This window comes from Natator depressus, chromosome 1 (assembly GCF_965152275.1).
Source record: "Natator depressus isolate rNatDep1 chromosome 1, rNatDep2.hap1, whole genome shotgun sequence".
In the NCBI taxonomy this organism is placed as follows: domain Eukaryota; kingdom Metazoa; phylum Chordata; order Testudines; family Cheloniidae; genus Natator; species Natator depressus.
This window is the reverse complement of record NC_134234.1, coordinates 238,121,794-238,146,211: the sequence shown is the minus strand read 5'-3', so window position 1 is coordinate 238,146,211 and position 24,418 is coordinate 238,121,794. Positions and strand designations below refer to the sequence as shown.

The 24,418-nt window shown below is 42.8% G+C and overlaps 1 protein-coding gene across 1 annotated transcript in view; it reads left to right on the top strand.

Moving 5' to 3' along the window:
• CACNA1C (calcium voltage-gated channel subunit alpha1 C) overlaps positions 1-24,418 on the top strand; it is a 714,429-nt gene that overhangs the window by 465,386 nt on the left and 224,625 nt on the right. The window contains exons 6-7 of the mRNA XM_074938754.1: positions 6,227-6,388; positions 12,239-12,423. Of these exons, the coding sequence (XP_074794855.1) occupies positions 6,227-6,388; positions 12,239-12,423 (347 nt within the window). The remainder of the gene's footprint in view (positions 1-6,226; positions 6,389-12,238; positions 12,424-24,418) is intronic.

Sequence of the window (24,418 nt, the reverse complement as noted above, 5' to 3'; positions counted from 1 at the left end):
ATGTCAGTAACCCCATTGCCTTCAGTGGAATTACTCACATGCTTAAAGTTAAGAATGTTCTTAACTGTTTTGGGGCTAGAGTGCACCTCACAGGATTGATCCCATAGTCCTGAGGGGAATATACAGCACCAAGCAACTGCTCACTGAATCCACCCCTCCCACCCCAGCTCTGGCATCCTAAACCTACAGAGGACTGTCCATAGCTTTGAAGAGGGACCATGCTGTATTTGACCCCAATCCCTCCCTCCCACAGGCATATGGGTGGTTTTGTACACTAAATCTTGCTTCTTTGCTTTCCTCTAGAAGGTCATAGGGACCTTGATCTGGCAAAAAAAAAAAAGTGATGTTGTTCCTATATAATAAATATTTTTAACATTGTATCAGTGTAAATAAATACTGTAGTCTGGGAGCCCAGAGAATGCAGCTAACATGTTTTGCTTGCTGAAACATTTATGGAGTCAATTTCAGGCAACAGCATGCAGCCACACTAGTCTGCTAAAGGTAAACAGAAGTGCTTTGGAAATAAACACTAAAAGGTGTTTAAGATCTTAAACTCTTACCAGAATAAAAGAGTAGGCTGAAAAATTACAAATAGTTTATTTTTGTGATTTCCCTTCCCTAGCCTCTACCCACTTGTCTATTTATCCATCCCTGAGAGCTTTTCAGAATAGGTACCATCCCTTCGTGAATGTGTAAGAGTGTCTAGCACATTGTGGGGGTTTCCACAAATAAATAAATATACTGAAAAACAACAAATATTTGAACATCATTTCATATTCACTTGCCAGACATAAGGTCAGGCCTCTCTACTTCTCCTGCATTCGTGAATGGCATCACTAACCTCTATAAAGCAGTGTAAGCAGTGGTACTGGAGACATAGTGGGGGTGCTGACGGTGGAAACCATGTGATTGGGTTGTTATTACTACTTCAAGCCAGAGGGCACGGCAGCACCTCCAGCATCCCTAGTTCCAGCACCTATGAGTGTAAAGATGCAGCTCTCCGCTCTGCCATAGTGGGACAATTGATGGTATCCTCTTTTTTAAATCCAGAATCTGGAGTTTGGTCTTGCCAGATAACAAACCATTCCAGTTTAATTTTAGAATGTATTTATGAGTAAATACTACCCATTTTCTCTGTTAGTGGCATATCCTGGCACCTTCTCCATGCCTGCAGGGGGAAACTGTAACTTGAATGGTTCGCTGTACAGGAGAATGGGGACTGGATGGGGCATAGAGTGGTGGAGTGGGTTCACTCCCTTGCATGTTGTGAGTTCCCAGTTTGGGTGAGCTCTATGCATGGCAGCATGGGGAGAGTGGGAACAGGTGGAGCTTGGGGCAGAGGAACAGTTTAGATGTGGTTTCTCCCATCCTCTCCTCCTCCAGGGGTTTGCAGGGGCTCCTCTAGCCACTGGCGGTCATAGACTCTGGCCTCGGGTGGAAACTTTGTACCAACTTCCCCCGATGCACAGACACATCTAACCAGTGGCAGCCCTCCTATTCAGGACTGGCACAGACCTCAGGGTTTGCCTCTTTAAGATTGAGACCATTTCAATGGCTTTTTTTTTTTATTTTAAAAAGAAAATCTGTTTGTACTGCTGTTTCCACTGTCCTCGCTCGACTACTCCCATTCTTCTTTCTCTGCTATCCCTCTGTCTTTCCTCTGCCACTCCACGACTGGGTCCTCAGACACCCCTTCTGAGTCAAAGAGATCTGTTTGTGTTGCAGGGCTGCAGGAGCTCAGAAAAATAATACTGTGATAACTTGTCAACAATGCCGGACACATGGTGATAAATGTTGTGAGTTTCAGAGTAACAGCCGTGTTAGTCTGTATTCGCAAAAAGAAAAGGAGTACTTGTGGCACCTTAGAGACTAACCAATTTATTTGAGCATGAGCTTTCGTGAGCTACAGCTCACTTCATCAGATGCATACTGTGGAAATTGCAGAAGACATTATATACACAGACACCATGAAACAATACCTCCTCCCACCCCACTCTCCTGCTGGTGATAGCTTATCTAAAGTGATCATCAAGTTGGGCCATTTCCAGCACAAATCCAGGTTTTCTCACCCTCCGCCCCCCCCCCACACAAACTCACTCTAACCACATACCACACAACAGAACCACTAACCCAGGAACCTATCCTTGCAACAAAGCCCGTTGCCAACTGTGCCCACATATCTATTCAGGGGACACCATCACAGGGCCTAATAACATCAGCCACACTATCAGAGGCTCGTTCACCTGCACATCCACCAATGTGATATATGCCATCATGTGCCAGCAATGCCCCTCTGCCATGTACATTGGTCAAACTGGACAGTCTCTGGACAGTAAAAGAATAAATGGACACAAATCAGATGTCAAGAATTATAACATTCATAAACCAGTCGGAGAACACTTCAATCTCTCTGGTCACGCAATCAGAGACATGAAGGTCGCTATCTTACAACAAAAAAACTTCAAATCCAGAGTCCAGCGAGAAACTGCTGAATTGGAATTAATTTGCAAATTGGATACTATTAATTTAGGCTTAAATAGAGACTGGGAGTGGCTAAGTCATTATGCAAGATAGCCTATTTCCCCTTGTTTTTTCCTACCCCCCCCCCCAGACGTTCTGGTTAAACTTGGATTTATGCTGGAAGTGGCCCACCTTGATTGTCATGCACATTGTGGGGAGAGTGGTCAGTTTGGATGAGCTATTGCCAGCAGGAGAGTGAGTTTGTGTGTGTGGGGGGGGGTTGAGAAAACCTGGATTTGTGCTGGAAATGGCCCACCTTGATTATCATGCACATTGTAGGGAGAGTGGTCACTTTGGATAAGCTATTACCAGCAGGAGAGTGAGTTTGTGTGTGTGTGGTTTTTTTTTTTGGGGGGGGGGGGTGAGAACCTGTATTTGTGCTGGAAATGGCCCACCTTGATTTTCATGCACGTTGTAAGGAGAGTGGTCACTTTGGATAGGCTATTACCAGCAGGAGAGTGAGTTTGTGTGTGTGGTTTTTGGAGGGGGGTGAGGAGGTGAGAGAACCTGGATTTCTGCAGGAAATGGCCCACCTTGATTATCATACACATTGTGAAGAGAGTGGTCACTTTGGATGGGCTATTACAGCAAGAGAGTGAGTTGGGGGGGGGGGGGGGCGGAGGGTGAGAAAACCTGGATTTGTGCTGGAAATGGCCCAACTTGATGATCACTTTAGATAACCTATCACCAGCAGGAGAGTGGGGTGGGAGGAGGTATTGCTTCATGGTGTCTGTGTATATAATGTCTTCTGCAATTTCCACAGTATGCATCCGATGAAGTGAGCTGTAGCTCACGAAAGCTCATGCTCAAATAAATTGGGTAGTCTCTAAGGTGCCACAAGTACTCCTTTTCTTTTTGCGAATGTTGTGAGTGATTTTTTTTTCTCCTGCAAGTAGCTTCTGGCATTTTTTTTTTTTGAGCTGACACCTCTAAAGTTGCTACGTTGTTAGCAGTTTTCAACTTCTAGAACCTCTGTGAATACTTTAACAGTAATGTGTGTACAATTTGCTAATTAATGGAATCATTTGGATTTGAAAACAGTTTGTCCTAATGGAATACTGCAAAGCACTTGCATTAATTCATGATAACATTATTCAGTATTTTCTGAACAATATTTTCTGAATAATTATTTTCTCTTCTTTTCTTCAAAGTTGGTTTATTATAGTAGAGAAGCTTTTTCTAATTAACCAAGTAGAAGCCCATATAAATCTCTTGGTGATACCAGTTCTCCCGGGCTGTCTGAACTCCTTACCATCTCCTGTTTATGGTGAAAGCTTTTGATTTTTTACAACCACCACTTTAACAAAAGGTGCAATGGTTTGAACTAACATTGTCTATCCAGTATATCTGCAGTATACTTGAGCACTTTAATGGAGAGGTTGATGATAGACATACATTTTGTATGTTTAAAAAGAGAGCACTTTTTATGCATCATCATGGTTATCTTTCCTCTCAAATGCTTTGGGGAAATCCTCATATGAATGTTAAATAAATTAATAAAAATAATAATTAATGATTAATAATATGAGACTAGGGTCTTAGAATACTTGACCTCCAAGTCTTGACTACATTTAGGATTGGTGAGGCCTCTAAAGTCATTGACAATTAAGAACTTCCTTTGCTTACTTGTAGGATATTATAAAGCCGCAAATTTTGGATCCTGAAGTTTCATAAAGTTGTTGGAATTAGACAAATTCAGGGTTTGGTTCAGACCTCTCTCTGCCATTTCCCATGTAGTGATTTTACATTGTGGAGTGGGAAAGTGTTTTTTTATTTTACTGTGAGATTCCTAAAAACATTTGGGATTAAATTTTTGTCTGGAATCAATTAGCACCATTCTCTGACATGGACTACAATTAATTTTCTGTATGTGCAGGTAATTCAGACTGGTGGGGTGAACAAAATGAGCAATTAGAGAAAGGAAAATCATCTCTGACTGGCTTATCAGAAAATAACTGATCTTCTAGGTGGCCATAGCCATATTTTCCTCCTGAGCATGGCTACCCATCCATAGCTAATCTCCAGTGGGAATGCCACAACTGAGCTGGCAGGACATCCTTCTCTAGTGTGAGGTGAACATCTGATAACATCAATATTGTATTTCATTTACGGATTACTATATGAGAAGCAGGGTATTCCATGCTGAATACAGCACACCTTGGGTGGGGGTGTGAATCATAAAACTGTAAACCAAGTGACTATAACCACTCAAGAAGTGCTCTCTGAAAATGGAATCAATATAGCGATATTCACAGCTGACTCAGGTTACTGCAAGTGAATGAACCATCTAATTAGTCTGACTATTGACATATTCTCTGGTCATTCTTACTGGGTGCTGGGATGATCAGGTGAGCAAATTAGAAGACCCAGTCTGCTCTGTCAGTGAGAAGTGGTTTGCATGTAAGTGTGAAAATGCTTATTAAAAAATATATTATCATCATTAGAATGCATTTAAATTAATTGTTAAATTGTTAAAACAGTAGTAAAAACTAAAATGCCTAGATCTTAGACAATAGATTTGAAAAGTTAATGGTTATCGCAGACTCCCTTGGTAGGTGTACAGCAGACATTTACAACTCAAATCACATGTTTCAGAAATCACAGCTAATATCAACTTCTTCGATAAGATGACAGAATTTGTAGGAGACATGAATGGGTTAATTCAAGGCTAACAGGTATTGCAAACCCTAAGGAGCTTATAAATGTGAACTGGCTGTTTCACAGCTGAAGGATAATAGATACTTAAGACATCCATTGGGAACCTTCTCCTCGCTCCCAACATTAATAGCATAATAATGTTGTGCTATTTATTCTATTTTCACCATCCAACTGAGGATTTATAACTTTGTAAACATTAGTGAATTTCCAGTAACCTTACAGCGTTCCTGTGATGTAGATATTATTATTTGTGTTTTAGAAGTGGGGGAACTGAGGCACAGAGAATTCCAAGGTGCTGAGAACCTTCAGGTCCCATCATTTTCAAATGGAGTTATGGATGCTCAGCACCCTCTGCAAATCAGCCCATAAGTGACTTCCCACCGTCACGCTCTATGGCAGAGCCAGAACCCTGAACCCAGATTTCTTGATTCCCAGACCCACAGGCGCTGGCTTCCAATTGTCCCAGGGGGTGCTCAACCCCCACTTCCCCCAGGCCCCGCCCCCACTCCACCCCTTCACCCAAACCCTCACCCCCGCTCCGCCTCTTCCCACCCCTGCTCCGCCTCTTCCCGTCCCTGCCCGCCTCTTCCCTGCCTCTTTCCGCCCCCTGCCCCCAAGCGCGCCTCGTCCCCACTCCTCCCTCTCCCTTCCAGAGGTGGACAAGAGGCGTTGAGAGGGAGGAGGAGGAGTTGATATATCCCCTGAGGAACACCTTATAACTGATTTTTGGGAATCTGCAGAAACAGCTGCTGTGTTCCATCCCAGAGGTGGTAGCATTCAGTGGTAGGTGAAACGATCCCTTCAGTAGTTTACTTTGTAAGTCAGGTTTGCTGTGGTAAGTTTGTAGAATACTCTGGGCTCGCTCTGGATGAAAGGTGCTGTATACATGTAAGTCACTATTATCAGTTTATTAAATGCTGGGGGACGGGGATTGGTATTATATGCCCAATAAAAATGAAGCAGTTGTCTGTAGTTTACAGTCCTCGATGGCTGTGTTAGCTTTGGCTTGTTCTCTTATTGATAGTGTTGCCTTCTTCCCTCTCTGCAGGTCTCCAAGTGGTTTTAAATTCCATTATCAAGGCTATGGTCCCCTTGCTGCACATTGCCCTGCTGGTGCTGTTTGTCATAATTATCTATGCCATCATTGGACTGGAGCTATTCATGGGGAAGATGCACAAGACCTGCTACTTAGTGCAAGGCGGATTACCGGGTAAGAGATGTGTTACGTGTGGGGGAGTGGGTTGGAGGCTTGATTCACTGTTGCCCTGCACCTTGTGTAACATTTACCCCAGTGCGAAGAACATAAGCACATAAGAACGGCCATACTGGGTCAGACCAAAGGTCCACCTACCCCAGTATCCTGTCTTCCGACAGTGACCAATGCCAGGTGCCCCAGAGGGAATGAACAGAACAGGTAATCATCAAGTAATCCATCCCTTGTCACCCGTTTGCAGCTTCTGGCAAACAGAAGCTAGGACACCATCCCTGCCCATCCTGGCTAATAGCCATTGATGGACCTATCCTCCATGAATTTATCTAGTTCTTTTTTGAACCCGGTTGTAGTCTTGGCCTTCACAACATCATCTGGCAAAGAGTTCCACATGTTGACTGTGCATTCTGTGAAGAAATACTTCCTTTTGTTTGTTTTAAACGCTACCTATTAATTTCATTTGGGGACCCCTTAGTTCTTGTGTTATGAGAAGGAGTAAATAACACTTCCTTATTTACATTTTCCACACCAGTAATTTTATAGACCTCTGTCATATCCCCCCCTTAGGCATCTCTTTTGCAAGCTGAAAAGTCCCATCTCTCCTCATACGGTAGCCGTTCCAGACCCCTAATAATTTTTTTTGCCCTTTTCTGAACCTTTTCCAATTCCAATATGTCTTTTTTGAGATGGGTGACCACATCTGCACACCGTATTCAAGATGTGGGCGTACCATGAATTTATATAGAGGCAATATGATATTTTCTGTCTTATATCTATCCCTTTTTAAATGATTCCCAACATTCTGTTCACTTTTTTGACTGCCACTGCACATTGAGTGGATGTTTTCTGAAAACTATCCCCAATGACTCCAAGATCTCTTTCTTGAATGGTAACAGCTAATTTAGACCCCATCATTTTATATGTATAATTGGGATTATGTTTTCCAATGTGCATTACTTTGCATTTATCAACACTGAATTTCATCTGCCATTTTGTTGCCCAGTCACCCTGTTTTGTGAGATCCTTTTGTAGCTCTTCGCAGTCTGCTTGGGACTTAACTATCTTGAGTAGTTTTGTATCATCTGCAAATTTTGGCACCTCACCGTTTACCCCTTTTTCCAGATCATTTATGAATATGTTGAATAGTACTGGTCCCGGTACAGACCCTGGGGGGACACCACTATTTACAGCTCTCCATTCTGAAAACTGACCATTTATTCCATCCTTTGTTTCCTATCTTTTAACCAGTTAACAAAGGATGGGAATAAATGGTCAGTTTTCAGAATGGAGAGGGTATCAAATGCTACTATTATGATCTGGTACTGTTTAAACATCCAGCAGGCAGTATCTGTGCACTGGTGTGTATATGACAACAAAAGGTGTAGAGCAATGATGAATTTGGCCCTGATAGTGCAGGGAGGTGCTTGGGTGCTGCTGATTTACCAGCTAGAAGAAAGCAAAAACTCTAAGGTTTTGCTCCAAGCTGCTGTGCTGGGTTTAGACAGTTTCACAATTTCCTTTGCACTATTTTGGGAATTTCGTGATTGATGTGTGTGTGTTTGTGTGATGCTGGTGTGAGTGGCCCTATAGACAGCTCTGGAACCAAAAAGAACAGTTTGCTATGGTATTTGTCTAATTTAGACATTTATATATCACCACTCACTGCTGAGCTAAGTGGAAACTTGAGTTTCCTACACTCTGATTTTTGCAATTGTTTTAATGGGATTTTCCAGGTTTAGAAGGATCTAAAGCCAACCATCACCAGCTAACACATTTTTAAACATGACTGTCTTTGTCCAAACTGAGGGCAAAATGATGGTAACACCCTTATAGTTAAAATGTTTTAGTGAACATGTTTTCTGCCACAATGCATTTTTCCGATGTAGGCCATGCCTGTGAGGCTGCATTAGGGAAGTGTGAAGTGCCCATTCTGAAAATGTGTCTGTAAGTTTCTGCCTATGGCTGCAAAAACAGTGGATTTTTTGCTTCAGTGGCAGGTTAAAACATTTTTTAAAATTAGTTTTGGGTCAAACCAAAAACAATTTTTTTCAAAATTTCTGACACATCAAAAAGTAAAAAAAAAAATGTTTTGGGTCAACCAAAAGCTTCATTTTGATTTTGAGCTTTTAATAAAAATTTAAATTAAACTAAAGGAAATTTTAAAACAAAAAGTCATTTCAAATTGAAGCATCTCATTTCAGGAATGTTGATAGGAAGGAAATGTTTTGATTTTTTTCAGAATTTTTTTTAGGTTTTTTTTTTTTTAAACCAAAGCAATCTGACTAAATTCATGAAAAGTTTCAGTATTGACAAATCTGCATTTTTTACTGGAAAAAGCTTTCAGGCCAAAAATTTTGCCCAGCTCTACTTCTGTCCCAAAGAAGAGAACATGTAGCCTTTGGCATTTAAGGCTTTGGTATTTAAGTTTGCACAATTTTTCTGTTTACTTTATCAGAGAAATCTGCAGATGCCTTTAAACCAGGGGTGGGCAAACTATGGCCCTCGAGCCGCATCTGGCCCTTCAGACGTTTTAATCCGGCCCTCAAGCTCCTGCCAGGAAGTGTGGTCTAGGGCTTTCCCCACTCTGCACAGCTCCCGGAAACAGCAGCATGTCCCCCCTCTGGCTTCTATGCGTAGGGACAGCCAGGGGGCTCCGCACGCTGTCCCCACCCCAAGCATCGCCCCCGCAGCTCCCATTGGCTGAGAATCAAGGCTGATAGGAGCTGCAGGGGCAGTGTCTGTGGACGGGGAAGTGCGCAGAGCTGCCTGGCTGCAACTCTGCATAGGAGCCGGCGAGGGGACATGCCGCTGCTTCTGGGAGCTGCTTGAGGTCAAGCGTTGTCCGGAGCCTGGACCCCTGACCCTCTCCAGTGCCCCAAACCCCTGCCCCATCCCTGATCCCCCCCCACCCTCCGAACTCCTCAGTCCCACCCTCCTGCACCCCAGAGCCCCCCCGCCAGCTGCAGCCCTCACTCCCCCCACCCGCACCCCAACCCCCTACCCGAGCACGGAGCCCCCTCCCGCACCCTGAACTCATTTCTGGCCCCACCCCAGAGCCCGCACCCCCAGCTGGAGCCCTCACCCCTCCTGCACTCCAACCCCCAATTTTGTGAGCATTCATGGCCCGCCATACAATTTTCGTACCCAGATGTGGTCCTCGGGCCAAAAAGTTTGCCCACCCCCTCTTTAAACAGTTCAGCAGAGGGATATTTGTCCATAAACATACAATGTAATTAGAAATACAGCCAAAGGAAAACAAATGAAGATGAAGGAATGAACTGAACAGAAACATCCCTTTGTATTTTCCTTATGCGAGCCAGTTCCTTCCTCCTTCTCTGTTTTCCATGTTGATTCATCACCAGAATTGGGTTGTTTCCTTGGTCATTCTCTTTAAGCCTCATCTCTTCTCTAAGTCCTCATCCTTCAGAGTCCTTGTGGACCTGTGAGTCAAGGAAGCAGAAGCTATGCTTGTTAGGGCATCTTTATGGGCTTCACCATCACTGGCTTGTCGTGTTAGAGTGTGCGTCAAGGAGAACTGCACCAACAGCAGTTGCTGGAGACATTCTGTTTGTGAAGGAGAGAGAGAGAGAGAGAGAGAGAGAAGGCTGATTGCCTCCAGAGGACCAAGTTGCAAGAGTGTGACCAAGCAGCAATATTAAAGACACCCTCTACACAGAGACACAAGTGAGAGGGAAGGACCAGCAGCCTACATGCGAATATTTTCCAAGTGAGGCTTTCCCAACATAATGTAACTTTCACTGAATTAGAACATTTAAATGAATTTAGCACTGTTGAAAGGTGCCTGAGTGCCAGCACTGGAGATAGAGTTCTCTAGCTCTCCACAAAACACATACAATATGGGGAGCAAAAATGGAAACTCCTTCTACTCTGCCCCATAAACAGGACTCAACTTTGATATGGAGAAACCAGCTATAACGGTGAGAGTTTAGCTCAGTCTCCACAGCCCATCCAGTCATTGGCCTTTCTATTGAGACTTCCAGCAGAGATGTCAATTCCTGATGAGTGTGGTGGTGCTTTTTCATGTGGATGTTTGCCATTTGCAGCTGGGCTGAGACCTCCAGTTCATTTCCCATTGACTAAAGCAATAAGACAGTAATGACTGTCTCACCAGCAGACTGAGTTGGATTTGAGTCAGCAACATAGAGTTGAACAACTCACCTATTCTATAACGACTCCAGGCCCCAAATATACAATACTGTAAACTTTAATAACTACTATCATGGCAGAGGAGTTTCTAATCTATGATCAGCCCTTCCCTTTTCTCTCTCGGGATGTATCTGTGGTTAGAAAGGAAGTTATTCTGAAAGTAAAAATGAATTAATGGGAGGAATCGTGCACACGAAATCCATCAGGAAATGCCACCTAAGAAAATCCAGTAGACTGTCATTCACACATCTATGCATCTGCTGTTTATCATTTGATTTATTTGACCTGAGCGTCAGTGATCACCGTGAGATGCTGGGTACTAATGATTCTATCTCAGTCACGATCATATAGCAAGAAAATATCATACAGAGGGAAATTGCCACAAGAGTTCTTTAGTTTCTACCTTCTTATAAGGTCAGCAAATTTCAATTGCTGGAAAATGTACTAGAACTGTAATGACCTGCCATGGATTGTTACGCTCTGTTAATATATATATATATATATATATATATATATATATATATATATATATATATATATATATATATATATATTAACAGAGCGTAACAATATATATATATATATTATCTTTCTCTATGGTAACTACTGAAGAGGCACCTCATTCTGATCTTCCTACTCCTGATGTACTTTGGCATAAACACTACCAGAACTTTTGGAAATCTCACAAGAACAAGCTGTCTCATGAAAAAGATAGTAGCAACAAACAAAATAGATAGAAACAAACAAAATAAACCCCCACGTATCTATTTTAAATGTAGGGCCTTATCTTGCAGTCCTCATTCAGGCAAAGCTCCCACTGCTTTCAGTGGTAGCTTTGCCTGAATAAGGACAGCAGGACTGTACTCTTACTGATCAATCACTCTCATTACGTATTACTATGGTCCGAATATTAGTATTTGTGTTTATTTGTATGTATTAAAATGTTTTTCATGGGCTTTTTTTTAATGCACCGGAGAGTTGAAACAGATGTGTAGCTTGGGTCCTTAATTTTACAAATTGGGAGAAACCCCAAACCTATATAGAATAGGCAGGTGGTTAATCAGAAGTTATGGTCCTGCAGAGCTTCTGAGCATCACAGGACCTGTGGATAACATTCTGCAAAGCTTCTGAGCTCCAGAAATGCATCACAGCAGTTTAACATTAGTCCAGCATCCCTTAGCAGCTCCATAGCACTGAAGCCTGAAGCTTGGTTCCTTTGAGGTAAGGTGTTCCACAGGAAGAGAGCTTCAGTCAGTTCAGTGCTAGGGGACATAAGTGACCTTAAGTTAACCCAGACTGCCCGTGAATATGGAAATGGAAAATCATAGTTGCAGTGTGCACACCAAAGAAATGCAACTGATGTAACCTAGCATCTCCTCATGTATGAGTGCACTCTTTCTTGTTTCTGGAAGGTTGTGTATTGAAAAACGTAAATGACAATTTTGATTGTCATAATTGGTAACTTGTCTATCCTTTGCAAAATAAAAAAGCCAAACCAAAAAATGCACCGGCGCCTGGTTAAAACCAATACAGTTTTTGGTGGTGCCTTCAAATAATGTGTCAAATGCACAGCAAAAGTCTGGTCTCAAAAGCAAGTATCCTTCTTTTGCCTTTCCAGTGACTCATGCAGTACTTAATAATTCTCTCATTCTTGTTTTCCCATCATTTATGATACACCTGCAGAAGAGGACCCCTCTCCTTGTGCTCCTCAATCAGCGCATGGACGGCAGTGTCAGAATGGCACTGTGTGCAAAGCAGGATGGGAGGGGCCCAAGCATGGCATTACCAATTTCGACAACTTTGCCTTTGCCATGTTAACTGTGTTTCAGTGCATCACTATGGAGGGCTGGACAGATGTCCTTTACTGGGTACGTATCCGAAAATGACCAATCCCTGGGACCAATAGTGCTGTCCTGCCATGCTGAGAATATGGGGCTCTGGCTTGGTCTTTATTTTGCTCACTGGTTATGTGTGGTAATGGGAGGGTTAATAATATATGGCTTTAATTAATTTAGTGTGTCAATGGGATGACATGGAAGCTGTTAGCTGTCATATTTTTTTAAAATTTAAATGTGAACTTTCTATTATATTAAAATGTTAAAAGATGGCAGGTGGCATTTTGGTTTGAGAATCTGCAATGTACCTTTGTTGAGCTGGGTGTCATTGAGTGACCCTCCCGATGTATCAGCTATCTCACACCAATCCAAATTACTAATGCAGCAATATTTCTAATGAGCAAAGATAACCATGTAGTGGCATTGCTGTTAACAAAGGCACTAGAATGAAAAGACCCATGGATTTCATCGGGAAGTTCAGAAAATCCTTCTAGATCTGCACTCTAATCCTAATTATGAACATCATCCTGACCCTAATTCTTACCCTGATCCTAATTCTGATATTGACCTAGATAATGACCTGAATTTTTATCTTAATCATGACCTAAATTCTATGTTTAATCTTGATGTTAACCTTAAAATTAACTATCATCCTCACCGTAGTCCTAACCTGGAGATTTGCATTCAGCTTTCTTTGGCTTTTATAGGTCCCATAGTGTAATTCCTGTTATGTTTGGGGACCCGGTAAAAGCATAGTAGTCCCACAAGAGTTAAAATAAGGATTGATCTTTCATTATAAACTGGATCTACCTGGGCTCCTGAACTATGCTACTGCCTTGAACTTCTGCAGGGTTGCAGCATGGTTCAGGAACATGCTTAAAACATGATTTAGTCCTGACTATACTGTTAGAGTCTGGATTATAACTATGTTTAGAGACTTCCGGTTCCCCCAGTATGATAGGAATTTCAGTGTAAATAGAACCTGAGGCTCAGTGCATAGTAGAATTAACACAAGAATATTCTAAGGAAAATAGGGAAAAGATCTGGATTGGGGCAAGCTTGTGCTGTTAATCAACACCCCCATCTCCCTTTAAACTTGATCCTGAAACTGCACTCCACCTGCCACTGGGTTAGAGTTTAAAATATTTCTCTTTGAAGATTTAGAGTGTCTACAGTATATCCATTGCATACGGACGGGACTCACACAGATAATGATGGTCTTTTTACCCTTTTAAATTTAGATTAACCTTGTGATGCCAGTTCCCTCCTAGTGACTAAGATAAGAGGCAGAGATGAAAATATTTGAGAGCAGTCTGGGTCTTGTGAAATGAAAATTAGATTTACTTGAAACAAGAGTATACATTAATAAAAACAGTGAAGAAAAAACTAAAACCAGAAAAGAAACCAGGCAAAATTTCTCAGTATTTGATACAAAGAGTATATCTGTCTGTCATATTTCAATAGTATCCATCACTATAGTATCTGAGAGCTGTATCTCTGTGTATTCGAGGGAGACTTACGGGCTGTTCAGTTGAGAGAATCCAAAGCAAGGTGAATAAGACAATCAATAATAAATAGTGATGCACTTGTGGCATTGTACACTGTTAATTCATATGAAATGAATCCCCCAAATTATCATTATTTTCTCTAACGGTAGGTTTTACAATAGACCATCCCCGAGTCTCTACGCTCTTGGGTCCCTGCATCATTCACATGACAGGGTATGAAACACTTGGGATACAATCATCAGTTCTTATTCACCTAATATTAGGAGCCAAAAGCATATAGCCACCGATAAATGCTCTTCTACCGTGATTGCTACAGATTGTTTCATTTTTCATGGATTCCCTAGAGCAACCTAGCTTTTGGCTGTTGGGTTTTGGTTTGGTTTGAGCTACTTTCTGAAGTTATTTTTTCCTTTCATACAGTACAGTATATCGAGGCCTCAAATTATAATGAATTGTTGAGTATTAGTTTTTCCGGACAACCCTGGAGCTCTTAGTCTTCAGGGTGTGGATATATAGAACACTTGCTTTGGAAGGAAAAAAATATATTCTTCTTGTTCTCAGTTCTAAATTATTCCTAGACAAAAAATCTTAATTAAGCTCGGTGATAGGGTCTTCTGTGGCCGGGCAGCCTAGTGGCTAGATCACTGGTCTTTCAGTCTGTAAGGCCCAAGGCCGTAGCAGGGGGACCCAGACCCTCCCTCTCTACTGGGTCCCATCCCAGGGCCCGGTATAGATCAACCCCTAAACAGGGGTAATGGGGTCTCTCATCCTAGCAGGGAGTTAAGCCCCACTTCCCCGGGCTACTTCCTACCATTCTCTTCAATTTGGGGCATGGCCCTGCTAGTCCAGTTGCCCCAAGTGCTGGGGCTTATTTGCAGCCTCCCCTTGGCAGGGAGCCCTTACTTGCCTCAAGTAGCTGCTCTGGCTGGCAGATTTCTGAGCTGTCCCTTCGGGCAGGCAGAGAGCTCCTGCTTCCTCGCCAGTCAGCCCCCAGCTGAGCCTGGCTCCCTTCTTTTCTCTACCCCCCGTCCCATCCAGGTCTGGCATTGGCCGCAGGTGTAGCGGAGCTGGGCTAGCTGCACCCAAAGGTTTTCTTTAACCCCTGCTGTGCCAGATGGCCGTTTCTCTGCTCCCTCACAAGCTGGAATTAAGGTTGTAAATATAGTATCAATAACAAAAGGGTAAAATCTCTGTAACTAAAAAATAATCCACACCATCAACTTCTGAAAGCCAGGTAATGCAAAGTTCAGGTTACACTTTAGAAAAAACACGAGGAAAAAGACACCAGAAATGATGGACATTTAGGGCTAAGGTGATTCAAAGAATCTTAACTATGCCCTTGTATCCACACCACAGTTTGACTTTGTCATGTTATATAGATACATTGGCCACCATTAAAAAGTCAGTGTTTGAAAACAGTTGCCATATAATAGTATCTGAGATGCCATGATTATTTCGCGCTACTTAGAAGAGTGGTATTTGTTTAGCAAAAGCTAACTTTCAATGTTGACTACTGTACACATCTATGACAAGTATTATAGCTATAATAGTTGGCATGTTGAAACCCTATAAACATTGACATTTCAACCGTGTCTGCAGATGTCTTAAAAAACATGCACGGGTTTATGCAGTAGAGTATACAAAGCCGAAGAGCAAGGTATACTGTCTTTAAGATACCTACAGCAACATGGAGACTTAACATTCTGAATAGTAAAGAGTTAACAGGGTTCCAAAATTTCCAACCCTCTGGAATGAGTGAAGTATTTTAGGAAGTGGCATAGGATATGGGTAGGTCTTGCCAATTTAAGTACTCAGAGTGAAATCCTGGCTCTGTTGAAGTCAATGGAAGAATTCCCATTGACTTCAATAGTGTTAGGACTTCCCCCCTCACTTTTTAAAATCCTGGCCTTAATCTCTCAATGCTCCACATGCAGTCACATGCACAAGACCTGGACCCATAAGAGCGTATTTGGGGATGGGATCTATTGTAATAACTATCTTCTGAGCACAGGAATTACAGGTAGGGAATTTGCTTTGCTCTCCCTTCAAGTCTGAAAAGGAAAGTATCTGTCCTTAAACTCAGTAGATCAAGTCAGAAGCCTTTGAGCGGAATTAGTTGGTTGGAAATGTTCAGTCAATTGAGCAATTTCCTTGACTGAACATTGCTAAGTGCCTTGTAATATTCAGTTCTGCTTCCCCTTTCCCCTCCACTAAGGACAGATTCTGAGAGGTGCTGAGCACACACAATTCTTATTAAAATCAATGGGAGTTGAGGATGCTCAAACACCTCTCAGAATCAGGTGCTGAAAGAACAGCGAGCCACTTAGGAAAACTTTTGAAGTCTGACTGTCTGTCTGTCTAGAGTCTTACGACAGACCCAACAACACCCTGGTACCAGAGTGCAGTTATTTGCCAATTTCCTGTTCAATCAGGATAAAATTTTCACAAGTGACCTAGGAGCTTAAGTCCAATTGGCTTTTCATTAAACTTACACTTCTAAGACACTTTATTGCAGATTTTAACCTCATTCTCTCCTGCATCCTCTCTCACACTCGCTGTTTTTCTCATCTTCAGTGAAGCCTATCCCTTCCATCTCACAAGATTGTTTCCCTGCCTATAACCTGCCTGCCCATGAAAAGTGTCAGAGGCATTTAAATCAGCAAACTTTCATTCCATAGCTTGTTTTTTTAAAGTAATGTCAATAAAATCAATAAGCTTTCTAAGCTCCTCTCTCACCCAGTGGATAGTGTGTGCAAATAGGTTGGCTTCCTTTGAATTTTTAGAAAAAATGATGCCCCTCCTTAGTTTTAACATTACTTTATTTGCTATTATTGTTGTTGTTATTATTATTTATTATTATTTTATTTTATTAATTTACTGTTGTCCAAATTCTGCATGCAAGACAGTGAGGTTGCACAGGCTGTAAATCTGAGCAGAACTGTGCCCAGTAAGCACCAAATGCCTTCTGCATCCTTCATGCATTGAAAATGCTACCCCAGCACTGTCACTTGGGTGGCAATGTCCAGCAAAAATTCCGCTGCCTCCTTAAATAACATTTAAAGCCCTAAGAAATATTAACAGTCCCCTATCTTTAAAAGTAGAATTGCTGAGGCCTTCTGTTGGAAAACAGCATTCCATGTGGAGTTTGCTTGTGACTTTCTGAACTTGGTGAAGTTGTCCTAGCAAGAGAGACAATGAAGGGGCCTTATGATTACAAATAAGACCACATAGGAAATTGATAGTTTAAATATTCCAAATAAATAGTTCATAATACAAATCCAGAGAAGCACTGAACACCCACAGCTCCCTCTGACTTCAACGGGGATGGTGAATACTCAACACCTTTCTGAATAGACTCTGACTGTGAGGTTAACTCAAGTTAGGGTGACCAGACATCCCGTTTTTAAAGGGACAGTCCCTTATTTAAGCCCTCTTGCAGGTGTCCCGACTTTTTCTTAAAAACAGGCAAATTGTTCCGTATTTTCTGTCTCTCTCTCTCCCACCCCCACCCCATCAGTACTGGTGGATCCTGCTGCTGGCCAGATCCCTGCTGGCCAGCCTCCCGCCCACCAACGGTGAGTGGGGGGGGTCCAGTGGCTGACAATGGGGGTGGGTATGCAAGGCTGGTAGCAGGGCTGGCCTCTCCCCCTGCTGGTCCATCAGCGCAGCTCCCACTGCATGCCAGCTCTCAGCCAGCAAGGCCCTGCCCCCGTCCCGTTTCCGGCTGGCACTGGCTGTGCTCTGCGAGCTGCGGTGGCTGGTGAGTGTGGGTAGGTGCCAGGCGAGGGCTGGTTACATGTTGCCTCTGCTGCCCACCAATCGGCCCTTTACATGCTCCCCCTGTCACTGTCCTCTCCCTGCTTTGCCCCTTTGCCTCCCCACAAGCCCCGCTGCTCCTCCATATTCCCTCCTCCCCCGGCAGGGCACATCCCACTCCCAGAGCTGTGCGGAGAACCAGCCCCTGGTCAGAGCACTCAGCTCACTAACAGTCTGGCTGGCTGGCTTCTTCCTTCCCCAACTGCCTCTCGCTGGCCCAGCACCCCAGGAAAGCCCAAGACCCTCCCGCCCCTGGGGTTGGCCAGGAGGAGCCAAGCCCTGCATGTGCCAAAACCCTGCATAGTGCTGGCATGGGAAGCCTCTCCACCCCTCAGCTAAGCTCTGGAGTGGGGTGGGGAGAGCGATTTCCAGCCTGTTCATGCCCTGAACCTGCAGGCTCCACAGCAGCACCCCAGGCAGGGGGCTTAGCACCCTCTTCACCTGCCACCCGCCCCCCTCCCTGGGTCCTGCCCCCAGGGAGCACGGGGCTGAAGCCCCTGCAGTCAGGTTCCCTGGGCCCTGGTGCACAATGCATCCTTAGAGCGTAACCCCTTCCTTCCCATGCTGTAGCCAGGGGACAGGGTGTGGCTGGGTTATGTCATTGGCCAGGGGCAGCCTGGAGGTGTTAGCTGCCTTTCGACACTTTGTGAGCAGGGAGGGTCAGTCAGTCACACCCCCCCCCCCAGCCCCGTGAGAGAGGTGTATGGGAGTGTGTGTATGTCACCTCTCCCTGTGTGAACCCTAAAACCTTAAAGATAAGAAGGTAAATAAAAAGAATCCAACTATGCAGTGTTTCTTTTTAACAGGGACTCAGTCAACTTGATGTTAATTTGAATGTTTGTACTGCATAGTTCTGATTGCCATTGAACTTGCTTAAAAACGAGTACCTGTATTCAGGGACATATGGGAAATATGGTCACCCTACTATTTATTATTATTACTAAGCATAATATATGCAAAGAGGCCCCAATTTAGCAAAGGATTTAAGCACATGTTTAATTTTAAGTCCCATTGAAGCCAATAAGTCTGAAGCACGTGCTCAAATTAAGCATGTGATCAGGTGCTTTGTTGAATGGGGATAGACTGTTGAACCAGGGCCACAGTGATTTCTAGCTTAGCTCCAGCTTACAGTAGTACATCTCCTACATTGGCTGAGCCAGATGGAGGTGGTTCATTTTTTTGGTTTACATTGTAGAACTTCTCCCTATGAACTATGGAGGTTTGAGTCTCAGATGTATTAACATTCTGGACACCCAAAGTATCCCAGCCACTGAATCATAGACTTGAGTTGGAAGGAATCGCTAGTGGTCATACTATTTCCTGTTTATCAGGACAAGATTGACCTTATCATTCCCATATCCCCTCTGAACAGATGAGTGTCTAGTCTTGGCAGCTCATTCCATTGCCTAAACTGATTTTATGAGGTTTTAAAGTAGGGACAAGTCTGACCAAATCCCATTCAGAACACCACTGAATTTTAGGAACATTTAGAAGAAGACGAGATCTGAATGTTACAGATTGCGCCCCGTCTTTCTTTTAAAGTAAATCTCTGCTGTAGCTCTTTATTTCTTGTACTCTGTTTGACTAATGGGAATAATTAATCTCTGTCTACTTTATAACATCCCATTTAAGTATTTGTAGACATTTATCACATCTCCTCCCAATCTTTCTCCAGACTGAACAGATCCAGTTCTCCTAACAGGGCTTACTTTTAATTATTTTTAGCAGTTTTGTTGCTCTCCTTTAGGGGAGGTGTCTCTTACCAGTTAATATGCTATAGACTAAGGCTAATATCTAGAATTGGTGTTAAACTTTGTATACGGTCTGCCCCTTCCAGCTTGAGCTATGGGACACACTGCATGTAGACTGCTGTGTGCAGCATTAGGCCTGGTTTGCACTGAAAAGTTACATCAACGTTGGTCACCGGTGTGAAAAAAACACATCCCTGACCAACGTAGCTATGCCAACAAAACCCCCAGTGTAGACATAGCTAGGTCAATGTAAGAGGGCTTCCTATCTTCAATCAGGTGTTCCTACACTGAAAGATAACCCCCTTCTGTCACTGTAGACTGTGTCTAAACTATGGGGCTATGCAGACATAGTCTCTGTGGTATAGACATACTCTTAATTCTGGAAGTCTGGCTCTCCATTATGCTGCACCTAGAGGTATCATATCCACTAGTGCAAAGTGAGTGCAGAGTGGGTGTGAAATGCTACCAAATCAGGATGATTGCACCCACTTTGCAGTGGTGCAATGACTACTTACGGTGCAGAGGTAATGGGGAATCAGGCCCTGGGATGATCTGCATGCAGTCTGGTTCTTGCAGCTTGAATTCTAGGATCAAGCAGAATGACCACTTTTAAAAAGAGCCATTCAGCCTACCTCAGTGAAGAGGGATTTGTTTTGTTTCCCATCATTCATGCAACATTTCTGAATTCTTGGCCAAAATCTCTGAAAACATGACATTGCAAGGGCAGTTTGCACTGGGGCTCTGACTATAAAGTAATAGTTGTAAAGTAAAGAAGGGCAGGTTTCGCGTGAATATAATTAGAGATGGACATGAGCTAGAACACTCGATCTGAACCCTCCTGGACTTTAGGCAAGATCAGTGTTTCAGACCATCTGTCTAAGAGGGACCTGAACTGGAATGCAGGATTTCAACCCCCTCAAATTTAAGAGGACCAAACTTCATAGGTTGGCCCAATCCCTACACAGAATAAGAAAACACTCTAAGAGCAGTAATACAATGGAACAGCCACCAAGACAGCACAATGAGTTTGAATCAGTGGAAATGTTCAAAAGTGAGTTAGGTGACCCATCCCAGGGTATCATGCGCTAGATGCAGCAGGTTAGATGTGCTGTCTTAACAGGCCCCTTCCAGCATCAGTGTCTATGAATCTATGAAATCATACTTCTGAGATGATTCAGTAAATGAGCTTGAAACCAGAGCTCACAGTCACCCTGGAAACTCCTATCAGGAAATCAAATTGGGGAAGAAACCAAGCAATCAATATAATTTACTTTGCTGACAGCCTTGACGTGCTTTGTGAGCTTTTCTCATCCCTCCACAGCCTGGTGAAGCCCGATGAGGAAGATGTGGTGAGGAGTACAGTGATATTGCCATAAAGTGGAAAATGTTAAATGCAGAACTGCAACCCCCAATTTTCACCAGCTGTGTTGTGCTTTCTAACCCTTTATTCTTACAGCGTTCAGGCTTGAATTAGTAAGGCTTTCCGCACAAGGGAATGATCTGATTCTCAGAATATACCTCTCTCTGTTTCCACAGCATTTATTTTTTCCAGAAAGTGCTGGATTTTTATTGCGGGGTTTTATGATCATGTTGACAGGATATGGCACGGAGGTGAAAAATAACAAAAAAAATAAATAAGTAAATTAGAGCACAAGCAAACGGTCTCACTGATCACAAAGGTTATTCCACTTTCATCTGCTGTAACAATGCCATACAGTGGGGTGCCCACATGTTGTGGTACTGAGGGGCCACAACATTGACTTGTCAGAAGAGTAATGGCCAAGCTTACAATTTATGGCCCAAGCAATAAATCTGTTTTTCACAAACAAATGCATATGCAACCATAACAGTTGCTTGTACTTCTGTCTTCCTTGAGCGATTAATAGGAATGGCTTGTTGTTTTACTCCTACAGCAAAAACCTGGCCTCCATAAAAAGAGGGTGCACTTTAAGACTCCAGGTTTCATGTGACCCTCAAGCCTCACTTTGGGCACCCCTCCTGAATATGTTAAGAGGCTGTCTGTTTAGGATAAGCTTCTTTCTTGGATATTTATGGGTTGGTGTTAATGGAGTGCCTCTGCCCAATGCTCCTGCTTGTGAAGGACTTCTTTAATAGCCCTGTTTTTCTCTTGCCCTTCTTTACCCCTCTTTCTTCCTTCGCTCTTCCTCAAACTCTCACCTAATGATGGCTTTTTCTCTACCGTAGAGACCTTCCTGTCCCTCAGCTTCTTCCCAAAGTTGGAAAATTGAGAGCTTACCTGGTGGGACAAATATTTCAAAAGTTACAAGAGATTTTGGGTGCAACAATTTGTGGGTTCCCAACTTGAGAGTGGCCAGATTTCCAGAAGACAGATACTCAATACTTTTTGAAAAATCAGGCAAGTCAAGTTGAGCATCCAAAAATTGAAGCCCCTGAAGTCATGGTCACTTTTGGAAATGTTGTCTTTGGTCCATCTGCCAGCACCTGGTCCATCCGCCAGCCCTATGACTATGAGATAGATATGTTGTTTGTTAGATGTCCCCAGAAATTGAAGCTCTAGAAATAGATGATATAATTGTTTGATTTGTTTCCAGTCTAATTTTGTTTTAATGAGTTGCTTTCAAGACTTAGGGCCCAATTCTGGTCTCAGTTACATGTATGCCAATCTCATTGAGTTTGATTGGAACTTCACTCATCCACTGACGACAGAGTTGGTCCCTTAGGATTGGCTCCTGCATTTCTCATAGAGGCAAAGTCCATTGATTTCAGTGGGAGTTCTGCCTGCAGGAAGATGTGAGGATGAAATTCTCTGTAATCTCTTATGAGTGAGTGGCAGAAAGCTGCACACTTTGGGGTGACTGAGCCACTGGTAATGGGAACCAGAGACAGGCTTGATATAAAGACAGGAGGAGCCTGGAAATGAGAAAGGGAATGAGATGCCATTGGAATTCAAGACCCAACAGAGTGAGAAGTTATTATGAAACAATGACATCCCGGGGATGTTAACTTTTGAGAGCTATTGTTCTGTTACTCATAACATGAATGATTCTTCCATTAGGGCCATAATAGAAATCAGACTTTCATTTACTGCAGAGATTTTCCTTTCAGATGGGTATTTTAGTACCTTTTGTTGCTAATAATGCACACAAGCATAGCAGGAGATTCAGCCTTGTCTATAGCGGTTGCAATCACAAGTTTAAGTGTGGCTTTGTTGGAAATGTTGTAGCAGTTGCATTGCATTCAAGAGCTCTGATTATGGTTTCCTCAGTAAAAGTCTAGCAGTTGTATTATGTTAATGAGGAGTTAGTAGGATAATCAGTGAAATGTGTAGTACCTGTACGTTATGAGCTGTGAGTTAGCTTTCATCAGTACAAGTCTTGATATTGTATGTTATATTTGTGAACTGTGAGAATAATTTGTGAACTGTCATCAATAGAAGGTGGTCCGTGTTTATGAAATGTGAATATGGCTTCATCGTCTAAAATGGAAAGGCTGAAGTCAGTTCATTTGTTGGGAATATCATGGCTTGAAAATTAGCTCTGAGAGGAAACTGGGATATATTGATCAGATGGAAATTAGAAAAGTTGACTGTCATGCCTCCATTTAGTGAAGTGAGTGTTTATCTACAGCTTATATTTTAATGCTTCTCATTATCTTTATTTTTAAGGGCTTAATTGACTATGTAAATCAATTAACAGCATGTACTTGGATATTTGTGTGCATGCAGCAATCAGCGCTGTTCTGATATACCTATGGTAGTATCTTGTGTCAGCCTATGTAGAAAAAGCACTGAGACAAATAGAAGAGGATAAAAAACAGCAGTACAGTGAAATGGGCAGCAAATCCCTTTCTGGATAATCAGCCATGTAAATATAAACACAAAATAAAGACAGGAAGGGAAAGCCTGGATTTTGAAATGAAATAAAATCTGTAGGTCTGGAGGCCTGCTATCCTGAGGAATATTTTCATGCTTGAAATTAGCACTTTATCTTTGCAGAGTGAATTTCCAAAGCCTTTAAAAGATTAAAAGGTTTTTAAGCAGCAGAGAGCGATGGAAGTGCTATGGTGTCTGTAATGAAAGAACTATCAGCCCCCTGGGTAAATACTCTTTGGGCCTTATGGGCATTTTTTTTTCAGAGATCTTTACATGTTTTTAACACACACTCACTTAGGAGCAAGGTGACCTGGCAGGTTAACGCATTAGGTCTTTTGCCTCTGGAGATCTGAATTCAAATCTTTATGAAGTCACATAAGTCAAAATAATTTTGGAGGTCACTAGAGGCCTATATGCAGATGACAAAATCACCACTGCACACAAATATCTTGGCATAATCAGCAATCTGTAATAGGGAGGCTGGGAATAGTAACGTGTGACATTTATCTGGATTAAGACCTGGTCTTGGCAGAGTGGAGCTGAGAGTCCAACAGCCTGAATTTCCTTTTCAGTTACACTGGTGTAAATGAGACAAGAATCAGGGCACAGAAATGGAATAGAAAGGTTCTTCTTCGAGTGCTGGTCCCTATGTGTATTCCACTGTGGGTATGCATATGCACCATGGTTCTCAGAATGAAAGATTTTGATAGTACTGTCCATTATTCCACACCTGTGCTCTTCTTCTCACGTTTCAGACTGAGGCCATAAGGGGGTGCAGGCCGTCTACCTCTCCAGTTCCTTTCTACTACCACATGGTCCGAGACAGAACCTCTAATGTCCACGGAGCTGCTGTTCTGCCTTTGAATCTCTAAATATTGTAGAATACAATTTTGTTCATTAAGTGTTAGTTACTTAATTAGATTTTGGGGATCCCCCTCTGGGGCAGCCCCACTCCCAGTACAGGACTCAGATTATGTCCAGGATTCCAGACTTCAAGAACTGCATCTCCTGCCCTCCAATCCCTCCTGGTCAGCGACAACCATCAGAGGTGCTTATACTGCCTTGGATAATCTCATCTCTCCACTAAGTGCAGGATCTTC